Below are 21,190 nucleotides of genomic sequence, written 5' to 3'. Positions count from 1 at the left end.
TGCTAAATGCCCATTTCAAACATCCTGACTCATCAATATGAGTTTCAAAAACCCCTGTGAGGATGAAGCACTCTGAAGTGTGACAACACAGACTGAAAGTGAGCACCAATGTGTTGCAGCCCCATTCAACCACTTACAATGAGAACATGCTGAAAAAGCAGTTTTCTCTCTGCACCTCAAGTATCTTTGCCTTCTTTTGAAAATTATTATGAAGACGCACTGAATCAATAATTTCTTTTGCATTATGCCACAACTAATATTTTTTTTGTCCCTCTGACCTTTAAATGACATTACAGGCAAGTAATGCTGTCAACAGGAATATCCCACTGAGATGAGTGGCCCTTTCATACACCCTGGAGTTATCCCAGTAAGGGGAATAAGTACCCCTCAACTACAGCAAGCTTACCCAGAAGCTGCAGCCAGATTTATAAATAGCTGTGTTTTTTAAATTGTTTATTAATGCTTGATGAGCTTATCTGTCCCAAAATAACACAGTGGAATTGCAATTTTCAGAACTTCCTTAATTAATGTTACTAGAAATGCAAGCAATTATTTTCTGCTTTCATGTCTGGGAGCTGCAGCTCTACATGTGTTCAGTATGGCAGGACCCTCCAATATCCAGCACTCCAAATATTACAAGAAGAGAGAAACAGTTGTCTGACACAATATGCCACAAGTAATTCTTTTTTGGTCAGGTTTGTGGTGGTGTGTTTGTGTCAATACAGCAATATAAATCACTATGAATAAGAAGTCTAAGACAGGCCAGCAAACTGGAAATTACTGTGGTTAAAAGGAAAAAGAACAGCCTTCAACTGTTGATGAGTAAGTTCACAAGAGAATAGTTTAAAGAGGCTCAAATAGCATACTGAAAGGAAAATATCTTACTAGCCCAGTAAGAGTATTTCACAGCACTAACAGTTCTCAATTTTCATTTCTTTTTCATGCAAAAGCAGATGGTTGGGGTTCTATTTCTTAAGTTTTCCTTTACTTAGGGGGATTACAGACCCCAAAACGAAGGAAAAAGAAAATAAAATTAAGCATATTGCAAAGAAATGCAAAATTGTCAGAACTCACTGCTTCTCCAGGCATTTAGAAAGCCCTTACTTCATTTAAAAGCACATTTATGCTTCACAGTGCACATACCCTTTTAATAGCATGAATAAGATATTCTGTTGAGTGCAGATGTATTCAACTGTGGGAGTTCTTGTACCAATTTGTCTTCTGAGAATGTTGTTGAAAATTTGCGCAACATCTTTCTTGCCCTGTCAAAAACATCAGCAGTTAAACACAAAATATGGAAGTCCACAGGCAAGTTAACAATGAAACATTATCATCACCTTGTGCAGCTGTACTGGGGCAGCCTCCAAACTCTGATCTTGATCAGATTCTCTTTCTTTTTGCCCATTTCAAATATGCCAAAGCACTCAAAGCATGACAGCACGTTGCAGGCAGATCATGGGGAATTTACATTCAGAAGTAAAGCCAGCTGATGTTTCATCAGGTATTTCTATGGAGCATCAATCTCCTGGGCTTATTTGATGTTTGATTTTGCTAACATCATAACAGTTTTTAACTGTGCTCTTGCCTGGAAGTGTATTTCTTCAACATTCCATTATCCTCTCCCCTTGTCTAGGGACCCACATTAAGAGTGTGCAGAGCATTTCCAACTGCAGTGTTAACATCCAACTTAGAACTGCAACTTATGAAAGTGGAATAAATAAATGAATGAATAATATACACAGAAATCATTCACTGACCTAAAATGCACGTCTCACATTTTTCAATGCACAACAGCAGTATAAGTAAGACCAGGATGTTGGAATTCAGCACAAATTATACACAAAAGAATTCACAAGCACAGCACCAGACAGTGTAAAAGGAACCGGAAATGTTCTTTGTTGAATAAATACACATCTCCTGTTTATTTCTTCTGTAGGATGACAAACTGGTAGACATCTAACAAAAAGGTGATTATAAACATAAACAGCTTCCACTGTCATTCAAATGTACCATTTAAAAGCCAGATTTCTGCAATTAACTGTCCATTCTGGACTGCACAAAGACACCTCCAGGATTATGTGTTTTCAGATCTATTCCAGAAAAAGACCAGGCCAGCTTTTTCTAAGCTTGGACCTGCAAATAAAGGCCTGTTAAGCAACTCCACCTACAGGTTCCCTGAATGTTCTACATCAAACCTAGATGTATATAATGTTTCTTGAGAAGCTCTAGCTGTGCTGTAAATCTCCTGAGTAACACCAGGAAGCTTTTGAGTAAAATGCAGCAAGAATTTTAAAAACATCATCAATTATTTAAAATTCTTTCTGTTTTCTAATCAGTGTAAAAAAGACTGCATGAGAAAAAATGAAATGTTTATGAAAAGGTAGGAGGACTGGAGTTTTACAAATGGCATGTTTGTGAATTACCACGAACAGTTTTGCTGGAGTGTTGTTTTCAGGATATAAGAGATTGTTTGTAAACCCTTGTTTTCTCAATTACAATTCCATTGAAAGCCAGCCCAAAGCAACACCAAAACTCTTTGTTCTGACATGAGTAGAGCAGTGTTTGCAGGAATTGCTTTACTCAAACTCCACATAATATAATCATCAACTCCCATTCAGCAGAGCTGCGCTGCTCGCAGTCCCCAGCAAGAACAGCATTTCCTTCTCAGCCATCCCTGAGCTGCCCGTGGCACACTGCAACCCCACAGCCAGGTTCTGTCACTTTCTTGTGCCTTGCCAAGTGACCTCATGGCCCAACGAGGCCCCAGAGGTGAGAGGGACACTGTGCTTGTATTGTCTTCTCAGCAGAAGGATTCAGCTTCCCTAGGCAAAAGGCAGTTTTGTTTGGGGGGGGGGGGGGGGGGGGGGGTTTAATTCTTCATTTGAAAAATCCCAAAACAACAGAAAAAGAAACCCAGCTGCACCAGGGATACCATCTCTACCAGTGCAAACCAGCAAGGAGATAACTGGTAAGTGTTAGGACTGATAAGGAGATGGCTGTGTTGACTGCTTTATTGGAAAGCAAGCTTCCAGGGAAGGGCAGCACTTTTAAACAGGCCTGAGCACAAGGCAAGAGCTGGACAATTACATTTCTCTTCATTAAAACATCCAGTTTGCTTTTTTCCTAGCTTTTACTTCTTACTTTTCTATGGGTTGCTTCCACCACAGCATTTCAGATTCAAGCACATTTGAGACAGTTAAAGAGTCACAATAAATAGTTCCTGTCTATTAATAAGCTGTCTATTCCTGTTCTACAAGGAAACCTTCTTCAGAAGTGAGACTGAAAGGGAAAAAGACTTCAGTTTGTCACTGAATAACGTGCAGCTGTGGTGGGAAACCAGAAAGAAAAAATTCCAGACCCACTCTTCAAGTTTAAAAACCACCGGAAAATCAAGTATGTATTTCCATCAGTAATGGAAAAACTGCTTCAAATGCAGTAAACCCACACAGACATTTGGGATATCAAAGGCAACATCTGGCTGGCTTTGTAACATCTGGGAAGCTGGAGCACATCTGGAGCACAGGTGTGTTGACATTAATTCTAGGTACCAACAACAGCTGGACAGTCTGCCAGCTACCAGCCATAAAAAGCAGACATGGTCCAGCCTAGAAAGCATGAATGACTCCTTCTCCCTCCCAGGGGAACCATCACATCCTCCTGAAACAAAGCAGCAGAAGAGCCACAGGCAGGAAACAATTCACAATCCTTCCATGTCCCCTTAATGAAAAGCACAGTTCTCCTTAATGAGAGCAAGCCTGTGCAAATGGTTCTCATTCTTCATTAGCAGGAGATAATGAAGGTTTCCTTTGCTAATAACTGGCCTGAGTCAACAGCAGGCTGATACCAATCTAGAGGTCAGCAGAATCCAGATGATGTTTCATGATTTCCTTTCTTCAGCAATTAATGGCCATCGCAGTCCAGCATTCCCTCTCAGCTTTCCCAGGTTTCCTTGCTTATTTAACAACCTGAATGTTTTATGTATGGTATAAACACTTGTGTGGGTAGGGGAAAAATACCACTGTATCACAATTAAACACAAATCAGAGGGAGTTATGGGTGGGGTGGAGGGGAGAGAAGAAAGAACAGGGAAGAAAGCCATTGTTTTTGGAATGTCAAATTACAATAGGACTTTAAACTGTTCTGTTTGTATTGTGAGCAACTTGTTTATGAACAATCCCCTTTTTAAGCAATCTTAAGTGGGATGATCTTTATGGTTGAGGCTGTGGAGTGAGATACATGGATTTGGCTCCCTTCCTAGACAACCACACGCCTCTTGTGAGACCTCAGGGAAAAGAGAAAAATCCAGTTGTACTGCAACATCTCATACCTAAACAGGGCTTTTCTCCATGGTGCTAAATTATTCCATGTGATGTGGTGACAAATGCCACAGAGGCTTGTGGAGAGATACCTTTAAATATAAGTAAGTATTGCTATTTTGAATTGATCACTAAAAACTTGGGTTTGTTTTTATTAAAAAACAGAAAAAATGACAAGGAAACAAAAAAGGTTGCATCACTTGTTTCTAAAAAGAGAGAGAAATAATGGACTATTAATAAAACTAACAGCTTTAAATTATGTATTTAAGCTTCTTATAAATGTTACAATAATTCTAATACTTTTCCTAGTAATTTGAAGCAGCAAGATGAACATAGAGACACATCTTGCAGTATTAAGGTTTGTGTTCACTAGAGTTACTACTAAGAGATTAAACCTTCTGTGTACACAACAATTCAGAATTATTCCATCATTTTAACAGAACTGTACCACCAGATTAGAGGTTTATCTGCTTCAAATCTGTGTTGCTTATATGTCTAAATTCACAGATTTCATATTCCATAGTTGCTCAATCTTCCATGCATCTTCTTTCTAATGGATGTGTCATAACCACAAAATAAAAGCTGAAGACTGAAACATCTTAGCCATTGAAGTGGCAGGAGTTCAGATGTATTTATTTTAACATACAGAATGTAAGAAATGTCAAACTTCCTTTCTTACCTCAAAATCAATGAGCTGCAAGTCAGCTACTAGGGTACTAAGAAGACCACTGTTGTATAGCTCCTGAGCAAGCTGTGCCACAGCTTCTGTTTGGGGTTCCTTTTCATTTGTGCCATACAAGATTTCTTTCATGGCAACAAGGTTTTTTGAGACCTCCTCTGTCGCCTAAAGAAAATGGGAAAACAATACAGTTAGAGAACAAAGCCATTTGTCTTTCTGACTGCACACTCCTTTATTCTTAACATCTGCAAACTTCCACTGGGGGGGAGGAATAATCAGGAAATGACAATCTGGTAAAAAAACAATAGATATTCTTTCTGCAAATAAGACTGTTATGAGACTGGTATTTGGAAAAAAAAACCCAAACAATACAAAGCAGAGGCAAGACATACACAATTCAGTTACCAAAGGTAAAAATCTCTTCCTTTTTACTGCCTTTTAACTTCCCATTCAAAAATCCCCTAAAGAACAGCAATAGGATGAAAGGAACTGACAAAATTTCCATTCTGTCAAACAGTTGTGTAGGATCAGACTGGAAAACATGACATGGAGCCTCATGCCTGTGCCTAGGGAACTGCTCACAGACACCAAACAGATTCCTCCTGTAGATTTTGCACACATCAGGTTTTGCCAAATACTAGGATCCCATTCCAGTTACTGTGGGTGAAGTCTTTCCAACAAACAAAACCTCAAGGAGAGCCAACTTTTAACTTTCAGGTTATCTCAGCACACAAGAACAACCTGGCCAACAGACCCAGAAAGAGATACACTCAAAAGGACACAATTAAAGGTCTAAAACCCTTCCTTGCTTGAAGCCCACTTTACAGAAGCCAGACAGGTCTGACTTGTCACTTGTGAGGAATTCCTAAGCTGCCAGGATGAGCTGGAGCAGCATTTAGCAGTGGAAACACAGTTATCTCACAAGTAAAACTAAAAAAAAAAATATAAATCAACTAGAATACTTCTAAACACCCACTTCTGAATCTTAAATCATAGTTGTATTGGACCAAAAAAAGAACTACTCCTTTCAATATATATGTTTACTGAGCTTGGGGGCAAAATGCTGAAAATGATCATCATAAATAGCTGGTTTAATTATAATGGTTCTTCACATGCCTAAAAAGTCTGAATGGTTTGTAAGTGCACTGATTTTTAGTAATTAGATGAACCTGCCAACAAAGTATGCATACACTTTAATGTAAAGTATTCATGACTGATAGCTCACAGAAAATTAATAAAGTGAAAAAATTACCACTTCCTGGATATTGCCAGTCTTATAAAGGGTGTGTAAAAAGATTTCTCATTTGTGCTTTTTAGCCAGAGAGGCTTAGGATCAGCATGACCATGCACTATTCGAGCTAAAGCCATTCCAGCTTTGCTAGGTATGCAAGCAAGGATTCCATGACCTTTAAGGAGGCTCTGTATCATTTTTAGCTCCTCCACAACTTTCCACTCCCTGCCACTTGAGTTCCTAGTCCCAGTTGTCTCCTCCTCAATCGAAATCCCAAGGGATTTTCTGTGCACTGTTGGTAAGACAGCAAGAAGCAGGTGCTCAGTAAGACCACTTTGTTTCACACCAGCTCCTGAAGAGGTGAAATGGGAACACCAGCTCCCCATGCTGGAGCAGAATTACACCACACAATTGTTCTCTGAAATTCAGAGGAAACAGCTCTTTTGTAGAAGAACAGGAACACTGTCAGACATGGAGATATGAAGAGATATCTTTGATGGATGGCTACCAAGGGAAGAGGAAGCAAAGTGTCCCTGCACACTAATGTAGAAAGCAAGATGAAAGAGGAAGAAAGGCAGCTCAAGGAACTGCCTATTTCAGCTGAAACCATGGCAGTATCGAGGGCATGCCTGTCATCAAGAAAGTGAGTGGAGAATTTGTCCTACCAAAACCCCAGGGAAGAGGACAAGCCTCCCCAAACTTGAATAACTGCACTTGAGGGCTCTCCCTCACCACTAGCCCAAGACAGACACCAGCAATGGAAATGCTTGCAAACCAGGCAGAAAATAATGCAGTGTCTCCAAACACTGAGGGTTTATAAAACCAAAATGCCTTCTAGCCCAGCATGAACATTCAGTTTGGGAACCTCAGTAAGAGACAGGAGGACTTCAGTGCTCCTCACAGCTGCCAAGACCACCTGCATGTGCTCTACTGGAACTTGGCATGGCACAAAGCTTTAGTGGGAAGCACCATTAGAGACACAAAACCACTGAGTCACTGAGGTTGGGAAAGACCCTTCAGCTCAAGGCTGCCACTACACCACATCCCTAAGAAGCAGCACAGCTTAGGCTGGAAGATACTGCTTTAGACTACTAAAATTATTCACCCAGTACAGGTTCAGAGTTATATCTGGTTTATCTTTCTGATGGATGTTTTCATTAATAGTGCAGTTTCTGTAACTGCATTATCCATGTGGAGAGAACCCCCAGGCCCTGAGGTTCCATGGGCCTGGAGACTGCCAAGCTCTCTGGAAATATTTCAGGACTGGCCGTGTGGTCTTTATCTTTTTCTGCTGTTCACAAACCCCAAATAATCCGGCTGTACAACTCTAGGTAGAGTATTTGGGGTTTGCACTGCTTACCATTTAAGGAAATACTACATTTTAGGGTAGTTCACTGATCTGTCCAGAGACTGCAATCAGCCACAGCTATAAAGACATGCAGCTATTCTGGTGTAACAGTAATTAATATGTGCGACTTCATGGTGTCTGCTTTTATTTTTAAATAGTGTCTTCCTATCTCTCATCTTTCTTGATTTTATTTGTTATTAGTGGTTTTTTACTTGGCTCTTCACAGCAATATTTAACCTAGCATTATATTTTTCAGTGTAACTATCTAAATTCCATTCTGCATCTGAAATTGCAAAAATAGGTCTGCACATCTTGTATTTGGAGTATGTCTGAGAGTTCATGGAATGTACAAGAGTAAGGAGATTTTAGAAATTTGTCAGAGTTTATGCCTAGTACTTTTGAGGTTGAATTTTAGAGTAGAAGAACTATAAGGATGTTATATTTTATGGAAGTGCAGTGCTACAGTTGATAGACTATGATAGATTGGTTACTGATATAATACTTCCAGAAAGCCTCAGTTTGCAGAAGATTCCCAGAAGAGAAGCTGGAGGGATGCAAGGCAGGTGCTTTGATGTGTGGTGGTCAGACACTGGCACAGGTCGCCTGGAGAGGGGTGCAGTGTTCATTCCATGGAGCTGTTGGGAGCATGGCTGGCCATCAGCCTGCTCAGCCTGGCAGGACTGAGGTGGCTCTGCCTCGAGCATCCTGATGGCCTCCTGAGGTACCATCTGAGGATAAGCCACACTATAAAACTGAAATGGAAAGCAAGGAAAATAATGAAAGTACTTACTTCTCTATGTTTATGAGGGACAGGGAGACACTATTTAAAAATAAAAGCAGACACCATGAAGTCGCACATATTAATTACTGTTACACCAGAATAGCTGCATGTCTTTATAGCTGTGGTTGATTGCAGTCTCTGGACAGATCAGTGAACTACCCTAAAATTTAGTATTTCTTTAAATGGTAAGCAGTGCAAACCCCAAATACTCTATCTAGAGTTGTACAGCTGGACTTTTTGGGGTTTGTGAACAGCAGAAAAAGGTAAAGACCACACGGCCAGTCCTGAAATATTTCCAGAGAGCTTGGCAGTCTCCAGGCCCATGGAACCCCAGGGCCTGGGGGTTCTCTCCACATGGATAATGCAGTCACAGAAACTGCACTATTAATGAAAACATCCATCAGAAAGATAAACCAGATATAGCTCTGAACCTGTACTGGGTGAATAATTTTAGTAGTCTAAAGCAGTATCTATCACAACTAAAAAGCATCATTTTAATAACTACTTAAATTGGCTGGATTCAAAATGCTTACAAAAACATACAATTCCACAAATGCATTAGTAACTACATCAGTGCAGTAGCTCATTTCAAGGCCAAAAATTATTGTATGATTTTCCAGTGAGCATTTAGCATGGAGACAGCACAGAAAAGTTCAAACAGAAGAGAAGCATGTTTTCTCGCCTGCCACTTCCCAAAGAAGGCTCATCTTTACCCCCTGAGTACCAGCCCCACACTGGAGGCCAGGCACATTACTTAACCTTTAGCCTTCTTTCAGGCACAGATTAATTGTACACACATGCGTAACAAATCCAGGATTTTACTGCTTTGTGAATGACAGCATTAACTCCCTGAATGAAATCTGACCTCTGGCAGCATGGCACAGCATCACCCTGGCAGGGCTGAGCCAAGCAGCTCATGGTGCTGCCACCACACAGCTGTGACATCAAGGAGAGAGGTCACCCAGGCCTGCAAGGGCCAGCCTGCCTGGGATCACAGCAGGGCTCCAACAACCACCCAGCAGCCCCAAGGGAGCTGCTGGGACAGGGCAAGCCAAGGTCAGAGGGTGGTGAACAACAACTTGATGGCATGAGTAAATATTTACCTGCACCACAGTAAATGTGTGCCACACACCAAGTGAAGTGCAGTATGAGAAACATGCTGGGATCAGCCAAAGAGGAGGAAGAGATGAGAATAAAGATTAAAGGAGTAGATCGAGGGTAGGTCCTGCTTATGGGAAAGGAGGTTTCCCTTCCCTTCCCTTTAGGCCCCCTTTCTGAGAGAGCCCAGGCAATGGAGAACAAACAGCATAAATGATGAACACTTTTCAGTTATAAAGCACTTGACATCTCATTTCCCTTCCCAAATACTGACAGACAGCAAGCCATGACCTCTGTGCTAAGCACAGCACTGCAGCAGCAAGCACCAGAGCTGCAGCACAGAGGGAGGTGGGAGAAGGGAGCCCAGCCCAGCTCCCAGCTCCTAAACCAGCACCACATGATTAAAAGACATTTCAAATGACCTGGAGAACTACCTGGTTAATTTTTCTCCAATCTTTACTAAACTCAAAAGCTAGATTAACATGTAACTAGGATACACTTGAATTTCAGATTTTTGATTATAAAACAAATTTTCCAGTATTACAGGGCAAAATGCTTCATGATTAAACAAGACATTACTGTTGTTTTACATCTTTTACTTTGAAGAATATCTTCCATTTTGATTATAAAGAATCGACAGGAACACACACTGTCCAAGATTTAAAAATCTTTATTACCTCCTTTGATTTTTTGTTTCTGCTCAAAAAACATTAATGGTTTTAAATTTCAGCCTAAACACTGAAAAAAAAAAATGAGGAATTCTGTTCAAGCATAATTACACTTACAAATTCCAGGGGAAATTATTTGCCTAATTTTCTGTATAAATCTGTATTTCCAATTGTGCAACAAAATTGTCAAAGAGCATTCTCCACGTAGTAGCAAACTCAGTATTATAAGAAATGAAAGTGTGTAAGAAAAGTAGGTAGTCCCTTAACCCAAATGGGTACTTTATAACCAATACTGAGGATTTAGCATGCTGACCCAGCACTGAGATTGCACCATTGATATGTGACAGGCTGCAAAAGCATACCCCTGGATCAAACAGCCACAATGCCAAAATTACTGAGACACACTGTATTTTATACACATCCAATCACTAATAAAGTGAAGTCATAAAAACAAGAACAACTTTTGCATCCTTCTCCCCTTTTAGCACCAGGCAGCAATTTTTGTGCTTCATGTAGAGTGGTTTTTCTGTTTCTGTTCCATGACTAGCCACAGAACCCACCCTGCCACCAGCACAGAATTATTCCCCAAAGGAGGCCAGAAAGTTACAGCAGAAAGGATCATCATAATAAAAGGGATAATGAAAAAGATGCCTGAATACTGAGATATGGGCATAAAGAAATGTTTGTTCTTTTCTAATAAAGGCCACTGTCTTTTAACTCCAAACTCACTCCAGTCATGTCTACAGACTGGACAGGAAGAGGGCACAAATTTAGGGTGCCTGCTCACAGAGCTGTGCCCTCAAAGATCTGATGACTGGTCCGTAAGACAGTGCAGAACTTTCTCCATCAAACCAGCAAACCACCTGAGCTAAAGAGTCACAACCTGAGTCACCTTCCTGAAGTCTTGGCTTGCCAAGGAAACAAACACTTCCTGATCAATCTCTGCATGGACAATCTCACCATGGATGAATCTCACCATGGACACTGGTGGTGTGAGTGCTGGGATTCATCAGCTCCTTTGTAAACAGCAAGGATGCTGGGGAACAGCAGCACCATACCCAGGCTCATTGCCTTGGATGGCAGGATTTAACCCTCCTCACACTTAACCTAGAGAATGTGGGCTGCCTTTGTTCTCCTGCAGGCACAATGTGTCACCTTCTGTCTCCCACAGGAAAAACCACTCCACAGGCTTAGCATATTACTTCTTGTCAGAGCAGCAGCCTCACACAAATGAAAGCTTTCAAAAAGATGGAGGTGTGGGACCAAAAGCCAGCAAGAAGAAAAGGTAATACCAAGCTCCAGCTGCAGCATCAGGAACACAGGCACGTGCTACAGGACACAGCCACACACCATAGGATGAGCTGGTCTGTTCCCCATTATGGGTCCCAGCAAAAAGAGGACACAAAAGAACACAGGTTTTAAGACCAGGCCGCATCTCCAGGAACTAATAATGAGGCCAAGATAAAGGAGGCAGGGCCAAGTCTCATCAGAGAGACTTCAGAATGCACCTATCCCTCCTCTCCTGACAGAAGGCTCTTTTAGAGAGAGAAGAAGAGCAGCAGCAAATGAAAAGCTTCCAGCCTTCACACAAGCCTGCAGAACAAAATGTAACACTTTTCTCTACAATAGGAGAGAAAAAGCATCAGAGGAAATTACTGTGGTACACTGCAAGACACCTGGAACATACCACATGGTGGCAAAGGGGTAGAAGATGCTAATAATTAAAGAATAGCAGAACTAAGATGGCAATTTCATTAAGACCCTTAGAAGTAGTAGTGCCAAATCGAGGTGAAACTGAATGTAGAAGAGCTGGCCACACTCTGCTTAAAAATATAGGTGAACATGAAAAGATTGTGACTAACTCCAAAACGGGACTCAGTGGATGCCAAGAATGAATGGCACAAAATAGTTAAATAATGCTGGGAGAGGCTCCAAGGAGGGTGCTCATCTCAACCTCTGCCACACTATTCACTAGGTGGGACACAGCTGCACACAGGCTGAACTCTGAGGTCAGCTCCTATAAAGCTGTAAAAGCCAGAGTGCCAGTTGAGAAGGAAATGACTGGGCACAGGCACACAGCCTGAAGTACAAGACACCCATGTAAAGGAAATTGCACTAGCACAGGAACTTCTCATATCTTACTGTGGGCTGAAGAAGAGGCAGGAAAGCCAAAATATATTCTCTATCCATGAAGACACAGTTCTTCAGCTTCAGTAAGAGACACTCTGCTATGTAAAGATTTGCATGGACAAGCAGAGACAGAACTACTTGTGCAGTAGAGAAGGCACTGTGGTGGTCACAAGACCAGAACACTGTACAGCTGTGAGCTGTTTATTAAAAGAATGCAATGTCCTACAGCTCCAAACAGTTTTAAATGTCATTATCAGCTGCCAGTGGCGTAAGCCAACAAACCAGCAGGACACACACCTGTTCAAAGGTACATAAATTAGCCTTTATCAGAGTATAAACCACCAAAATAATTGCTAATTGTTTCAGTTTCAACAGCTGTAAATTCCCCCTTTCCCCCACTTTCAAATACAGTTTAGCAACTGGAACATCACAACTGTACCTTTTCTGCCTTTTTGTCAGAGATGTCTTGTTTTTCTAGAACTGCCATGCTCTCCTTCAGGTTTTTCACTATGTCTGCAGGAGACTTGTGGGACTTGCCAAAGGGGAATGGCATGATTGCAAACCACAAGGTCTTCCTTCTGTGGCTCCTGCTTCACCTGGAAAAGGAGGAGAAAGAAAGTACATCAAAACTAGAAACCTGAGCTCTGCATAACAACTCACACCAAGATCAAGAGAGCAGCAAAGGTATTCATACATGGAACAAATGATCCTTGACAGGTGAACTAGAGCTTGCCATGACAAACTTGAATTCTTGTAATTCTATTTCTTTTGAAATACAAGATACACATTGAAGAACTCACATTAAGATAATCATCTTATGCTTCAGGAGCAAATTAAAGAGTACATTAATTACATCCAAAAGGCACATACTGCACACATGCCCCATATGGGCAAGACTTACAAGGATCAATTATTCCAATTAGTGCTGTCAAGCCAAATGCCTTCTCCCACGAGGTGCTTGACACACAGCTCCTGGTGTCTCAAGGCCCTGCAGTGACTGCCCAGGTACATGCTTTTACCCAGATTCACTCCATAATGAATTTGCAAATACCCCAAGGTGTGCACCTTAGTGCAGGACCCACAAACACAAGCAGGCAAGGCTACAGACAGCAGCCTGTTCCTGTCAACACACCTGGCATGGCCTGGCATTCTCACATCTGTAACCATATTGAAATGCAGTCTCACCCTCACACATTTTATGGAAAATAAAATTTGACACCTAGCAAGAATACATACAGCACTTGAAAACCTTAAAACCAACACCTTATTTCTATCTTTCTCAAAAAGATAAAACATGTCTTACAGGAGGAAGTTTCCTTTTCTAATAATATCTGGCTCTTGAATCCAAATACATTTATTCTTCTGCATATTTACACATATTTACTTTTATACACACACATATATATACCCTCTTCTGTGTACAAAATAGAAAAGTACTACTGGAATAAATGAGTGTACTGAAGCTTTTGTCATTAAACACACACACCCACATTTAAACAATAATAAAACCTTCTTACAAGTGAATTACATGAAGAATACTTCTACAACTCTGATCTAGACAGAAGAGAACAGGAAATCCTCCATTAAAAATGCTGACAGTGCTACTTCTGCTAGACACAAAAGACAGCTGAAGCTGGCAGAGCAGAGCAGAGCCTGCACTGTCATTCCAAAGAAGGGGGATTACCCTGAAAGTTGATTTCCATCTCCCTGCAGGGTCTGTGTGGTGAGTAACAAGCCAACTCTAACCAGTACGTGTTAAAGGTTCTTATCTGACACAATGCACTTTGCTCCTGGATTAAAAGACCAGCTCACCCACCAGGAACTCCAAAACCTTACTCCTGATCTTACTCAACAGATCTGATCAGGGATGAAAAATCCCAGTGTAATTCTATTTTTGAGTTACTTTTATTTTTTAAACACCTAAGTTTGGCTGGCCCGAGGGCAACAGTTTAAAGGGTAAGAACAGAAGAACTTGGATCTTCAGCCAAGTAAATTTCTATAAATAGAGATTTCAGGTAAGCAGTTACAGAGACCATACATTCACAGTTCCATGTCTACAACTGACTTAAAGCATAAGGTAGGTAGTTTTTAATTAGACTGCTTCCAGACAGAAGTATCAGCAGGAAGGCTGAAACAAGGCCTTCCACCAGCCATTTCTATTCTTTAGCAGATCACAAGGACTTTCTGTTGCATTTATTTTCTAGTATGTGGCATAATAGTAACCTCTCATTCACAATCTGCATAAAGAAGGGTCTGTAACACTGAAATTACAAAAGCAAGAGATAAAAAGAGATCAAAAAGTGCCCACAGGTCTTTCTTTTGACAAGAGAATTTTATGCCTCAAACTTCATCACATCTAGTGGAACAGAAACCTACAGCCAAGGAAAGCACCACTATTGTGTTATTTAATGAAATATACAATGAAATGTATAAATGTTGTTAAATATTGTTTTAAATGCCATTGTATTTTCATTAAATGTTATTTAATGAAAATACAATGGCATTTAAAACAATATTTAAGGAAAATTATGGTATTTTCACACAGGATTTATTTTTCCTAGAAAGAGATAGTGTGAAAATAAGCACAATTTCCCCACAACACAGATGACACACCTCAAGCATCACAGCAACATTTTAAATGTTCTCTTTAGCTCTCCCTTTGATTACTACTCTGCCAAATTCAGATGAGCCCTGAAAACAAATCTGGAATTGTTCATGTTTGCATATCATCACTGATAGTAACAGTATTTAACAACTACTCTGCCTATTCATTCTGGAAGATGGCTATACCATGTAACAGAGAAGGACTGGCTCATCCAAAAACCTGTGATCAAAAGTGGAACTAACAATCAGACAACATATGTACAAATATATAAAATATATCCCAGTAAAAAGAGAAATTGCCAGCTTTAATTCCTTGGATTATGCACTAAAACAGAAGCAGATCCACTAGGAATCAAAACAGCTGAGAGAACAAAAACATATGGTACCACAAAATCTGGTATGACAGCAATATACAAATAAAATAAATCAAACCAAAGAAAACAGCCCAAACACTCAATTTTTGGATCAGAACTATGCTACTCCCAAAGTCTAAAAGACTACATGGATAACAGAAAACCTACAGAAATACAGGATATTGATAAACAACTATCCTCATGTGTGCCAAAGGTCTAGGTTTGCAAAACTTGATTTGCCTCTAGACAGTGCCCATTTTTTCCTTTAAATTAACAATAGTCTATAGCTTTGATTTATTCCTAAAACCTTCCAGGTTCTGTGTAAATCAGATACACACATACATGCATACTCCAGTCATACACAAGCTTCACTCTACATCTAGTAGAAAATAATCAATTAATAACAGCTCACTAGCATACATTCATAATAAACATTTTCTCCCAATCCAGGTAAGTTCCTGTATGAACCTCTCATAAGCAATTTAGGAAATCAGGAAGGACTGTCAGCACCACTAAGAAGGAAAATCTACAGCCTTGATTACTGAAGATGACATTTTGTTCAAGGTGTTTCTTTTATTATATAAAATGGAGTAAATACACTGTTTATGCCATTTCAGTTTCATTACTGGAAGGAATGCAATGGCACTGCTGGGAAATTCATCTGGGGCCTCAAGACTGAAGATCCCACAAACCCTGAAGCAAAATTCTGCTACTGAAAAACCTGGGCCACATCCTGCCAAAAAGAAAAAAGAAAAAAAAAAGCAAGCAGGAGCAGAGCTTTGTCTCAAAGCTGTACTTCATGCAGGAGAACATAGACAGGCTGTTCGTTTTTCAGCCCAGCAAAACTACCCCCAGCAGCACTCTGGGCACAATAGACAATGCCAACATCTGTGTGGGATCGGAAAGAGCTGCCACCGCCACATCTGCAACACAACAAAAAAAGGGAACAACATCAAATGACATCTTCTGTAAATAAGAATAGGCCTTACATCATGTCAAATGATAACTGATTCACAATACTAGCACCTGGCTGCCTTGCAAATTCAGGATAAAACACTGACTGTGCCTAAACAGAAGATCATAGGATTCCTGAAGGGTTAAACTGCCACAAGTCCATGGACAACACTGTGCTCTGCTGGGCTGCTTTGCTTTATCTTGCCTTCCCAGAAACCTCACATTCATCCATTTGTTAAAAGAGATCATGGACAATATTATACAAACCTCAGGTTTCTCAGGCATGCCTTTTATTTCACCAGCATTCAAGTAGGTTAAAGGTAACAAAATTTAAGGTCCTCAAAGCATTGGGGTCACAGCCACAAACAGAAATGTGAAGTGATGCTATCAATGCCAATGGACCATCAAACAGCAACAGGGCACACAGCCAAACCTGCAGGGATTGAAGCTCCACTGACACACTCAGGCACTCTGGGACACTGGGGCTTTTGTGACAAGCAGAGATAGTGGCCCCACTGTTGCTGATAGTATATAACTTCCAGCTCTGTCAATGCACCAGGCAGCCATGCAGTTTGCTTTATCTATAAGGCTTTGTCATTTCTGATTCACTGGATTGACCACACAATCAATAATGTCTGGTTTAAATCTAATGCATTCCATATGTAGGATTTTAAAGTGTCAGTTGAGTTAAAAAAAAAAAAAACAGCATTTTTATGTGAGGACAACCCTCCAGCAGAAAAAAAAATGCCACAGGACAAATACAGAAGCATGATAAACAAATTCCTTTTCTTTAATTAATTTAAATTCTCTGAAGAATAAATGTACTAGCCTGGACTATGGTGTGTCATGTAGCTGAGCTTTTTTTGTTTGAAGGGTCAGAAAATTTGCCACCTCTATAACAGAGGTGTGCCACCACTTAAACCCTGATTGCTTACTAGAAGAAATGTTTTTTTCTGTTGTAGAAAGTACATTTGTGTTTCTGTGAGATGCCTGCATTACTGTTTTCAGAACAATATAGGTACAAGAAATGGTACAGTTACACTCCTGGCTGCACTAACATGTGTAGTTACTCCACAGACAAATGAATTTGTGGCACTAGAGTCTCACCAGCACAGACTTTGAAAGAGAAGAAGGGAAAGAGATTAAATGGAATGGAAAGCCATACCAGCACCATAAGCAAGGACACAAAGACAAACTCAGGCCTTTTCACTTTAGACATACCATGAACTTACCACAACAAAGTTTAAACATTTTTTTCCCTGCACGGAAGTATAATCCATAAATAAAGCATTATTTAAGTATCCACATATATTCCAGCTCCAGAGAGCCAACCAGCATCTATGCCCATGCAAAATGCTACTTAACTAATGCACAAAAGCCCTACATTTCCAATCTGTGAAAAAAACAGGTGCAATAAACCCAATTCTATTGTGGCCCTCACCACTTAATTGCACTCTATTAACTCCTCAGCTGCATCCTTCTGCCTTGTTTATACACACCAAGAGTTTAAGGTGACTGCTTTTGCAAACTCCTAAGGAGGAAAAGAGGAGGAAAAAACCCTTCAGCTATTTCCTGACTGCAACTGCACATGTTAAAAAAATCCAAGCCTAGTGAGAGAGCCCATGGAGCATCCATTTAATGTGCACATAAGAAGAAAACTGCTGCAGATCAAACAAAACCAACATAATTTTAGTAAGGCCAAATAATTACCAGTAAGGTTCCCCAGGGCAGATGAGCCAAGCCCAGAGCTGGCCCGGCTGATGGGGAGGTCCCACTCACTCCCAGCACCACACCCCTTCCCCTGTTTATGGGCCAGCTGACCCATCCAGGAGCTGAGCCACTCACCAGGCTACCAGAAACCTGACATGTAAAAGGAAAATAAGCAATGAGTAGTGTAGGCAATGCAGAAAAAACATCCCTTTGAGCAGCAAGTAGTTGTCAATCAGCTCCCTCAGCTCCTGATCTCTCCAGAAGAGCACTTCATGGTGAGGCTGGAGCCAAATCAACAGCAGGGCTGGAGGGGCAAGGTCACTTTCCATCAGTTATTTTGAGAAGCCTGGTATTTGTCCCAGTGCCCAGCATGCTGACTGAACTGACCAAAATGGCAGAAGACAAAGCCAACAAAAATGAGGGACAATAAATAAAAATTCTGAAAGGTTCTTAAGACAAACCAGCACAAGGCAACCTGAGCTGTGAGCCACACCTAGCCGAGGAAGGGAGGGGGGGAGGGCTGAGGCAGTCAGGAGGGAAGGGCACAGCAGCTTCTCCTCCTCCTCCAGGTAGAGGGAAGCTATCAGCTTCTATCCTGAAATTATATTGTGTGTCAATTACCTTCCACAGTGCTAATAACACATAAGAGAATGGCTTAAGCAAACACACTTAAATAAACTAATCAATCTACAAAGGCAAAATACCAAGTTTCACAATAAACAGTTGGGGTTGCACTGCATGTGGATTTTTAATTGACAATTTATCAGCCTATTACTGACACAACATGTTGCATCTTGCTAAAAAGGGGCACGTTGTTATTAAAAAAATTCAATGCAGAAAGCTCATGTTTGTCTTGATAGACCTGATGTCCCTCACAACTCACTCTTTTGCTGCATGCTTCTGGATTACCAGGGATCATTAAGCCAGTATTGAAAACAATAACATAAATCAGTTTTCTTGAGGTGTAATTGCTCCAAGGGGCTGTTAGCTCAGCTAGAATTCACCACTGTGAAGTCTGGTTGGAATGATAAAACCAGGAACACATCGAGAAATTATGCATTTTTAAAAGCACTGTCTCACTCTCAGACATGCCCAGCATCCCAAAGGAAGACTGACAGCCATGCCTTTGATCCAAGAACCATTTTTTATGCAAGCTACCATGCTCCTCGGGAAAAAAAAAAAATTGAGTACTTCAAAGCCAGAAGCGACACCTTATTAGCTATTCACCCTCTTGTACAAGATTATGAAATGTCACAGCTATCAGGGTATTGAGGCAGCTGAAGCTCCTGCCTGTACTTCCTGTGAGGGTGCTCTGTCCCAGACATGTGCAGGACAGCAGCCAGGTGCCACTGGGAAGCAGCTGGAATATTGCTGCCAGCTCACACTGCAAATTCCTGCCTACAGCACAATTCCTGAAAGGCCTTTCCACTCCTGAGTGCACAAGTGCAGTGACAGAGGGCAGCAGCCATCACTTCCTTCAGTGGGTTATCTGAGTACTCACATCCCTCATTAAAACATTCTTGCACATTTTTCATGTGCTGGGTTTCAGTATCCTCATTCTGGATATATGGCTTCCCACTAGATAAAAGGATTTTCCAGAGCTTTAGGACTGTAGCAAAGCAGTTCTTTTCTTTTGGATATGTTAAATGAATTGAAACTCAACAGCCTCTCATCCAAAACATGTGTCTAGCAGAGTTTATTAATACAAGCTCACCTGCAAAACTTTCCTATCTGAAAGGAAATGAGACTGATAAAGAACAGAAGCACAATGTGTGTCAGGGCTCCAGCATGAAGTGCTCAGGGTAGCCACGGCAGACCATGGCTCTGCTTGCAAATGGTAATTACTAGCAAAATTTAACAGTATAGTCCAGGTCTAAGGCATTTTTGCCATCCTCTAAATACTTCCAGACACTTTTCCAGTATTTCTTTCAACATAACTTTAAAATGTGGATCAAAGAATTACACTAATGATCTGTTTGGATCTATTGTGATCATTTTGTGAGGAGTATAATTCATACATACACGTTTTCTTGAAGGACATGTTCATCTCATACTTGGCATGTCCCACCCAGCACACAACATTAGCATCTTTCTTAAAATTCACTATTAACACATTCTATCATGTCTCCAGCACACAAAAGCTTTAATGTGATTCAAAAGCAGTGTCACAACTCTGCATCACAGAATTATTTGCAGTATGACCCACCTAAAGATTAAAATGGAAAAAAAAAATCCCCTCTTTAAAAATGGCAACTTTATTCAGGGAAAAATTAAAATCATGAAGAAAAAAATTTCCTTCTGTAACACAGAAGAATAGTGAAGTGAGCAAAAAAAAAATAATTCTAAAGATACATTGGAAAATTAATTTCTACATAAACATGAAATTAATAATGTGACATAGCTTCTTACTTTCTGAATATTTCCAAACAATTAAAACCCTGGCAGTTCATAGTCCTGCTTGTTTCTTTAGCACCAAATGCCATCTGATTCCTTTCATTAAGCAGGCTTCTCTCTAGCCATTCAATTAATTTACTGATCCTTCTGCTCTCCAAGAGCCTCCTTCTCCAGCAGACACCTGCACCCTGCAGGGAAAAGAAAAGGGCAGCCATTGCCACTGGGCTCCACCAGCTCACTGCAGCCCCTAAAAGCACACTACACTCTGTGACTTGGACATTGTTATAAGAAATTGCAGTTTAATACACAGCTACAGAAACATAAAGTAGAAACTGATTTTAAATAGCACTGCTGCTTGTAAGGGGCTTCAGAGATCCAGCATAAGCAGAAAAGCCTGTTAATATAAAGCTCAGAATGTGAGATCCCAGCCTGTCTCCATGCTGAAGGAAATCTTATGACTCAGCTTCTTTCCCTGGTGTGCTGTTTAAAGTTACCCCACCCATCCATTCCCCCACAAACCTTACTGCTATATTGCAATATGGTACACACATAGGCATGTGAATGCCTCACCCATTCCTTGGGAAGTATATTTAAAAATTAACAATAATAATCCTACACTTCATCACAAAAAGCAACTACTATCTCTAGCACACTGCACAAAAAACCAAAGAACTTACCTGAAGCTTCAAGGAAAGTTGTCAGGCAATATGCCCACGTCTGCCCAAGCAGAAGCTGAAACAATTTTCTCCTAACCTGGTATCCAGTCAATCCCCTGTTGGCTCAGGTGCCCATACTGCATCATCACAAACCCCAGAATATTTGTTACATGACAAAAAATGCTGCAATTCTGGACGTGCCATTCTACCCACCCTTGGAAGCAAAAATGCAAAGCAAGAATCTCCTTTGTAACTATTTCTAGTCCTT

At 40.7% G+C, this 21,190-nt stretch overlaps 1 protein-coding gene across 1 annotated transcript in view; it reads right to left on the bottom strand.

Annotated features, from left to right (window-relative positions):
• The window catches only part of CAB39 (calcium binding protein 39), a 43,040-nt gene that overhangs the window by 8,308 nt on the left and 13,542 nt on the right, over window positions 1-21,190 (bottom strand). Inside the window, exons 2-4 of the mRNA XM_059854934.1 lie at window positions 12,691-12,847; window positions 4,996-5,160; window positions 1,144-1,262 (exon numbers count right to left, since the gene is read on the bottom strand). Coding sequence (XP_059710917.1) covers window positions 1,144-1,262; window positions 4,996-5,160; window positions 12,691-12,804 — 398 coding nt within the window. The 5' untranslated portion in view covers window positions 12,805-12,847. The remainder of the gene's footprint in view (window positions 1-1,143; window positions 1,263-4,995; window positions 5,161-12,690; window positions 12,848-21,190) is intronic.

Source organism: Haemorhous mexicanus, chromosome 10 (assembly GCF_027477595.1).
Source record: "Haemorhous mexicanus isolate bHaeMex1 chromosome 10, bHaeMex1.pri, whole genome shotgun sequence".
Lineage (NCBI taxonomy): Eukaryota > Metazoa > Chordata > Aves > Passeriformes > Fringillidae > Haemorhous > Haemorhous mexicanus.
This window is presented reverse-complemented; position numbering and strand designations above follow the sequence as displayed.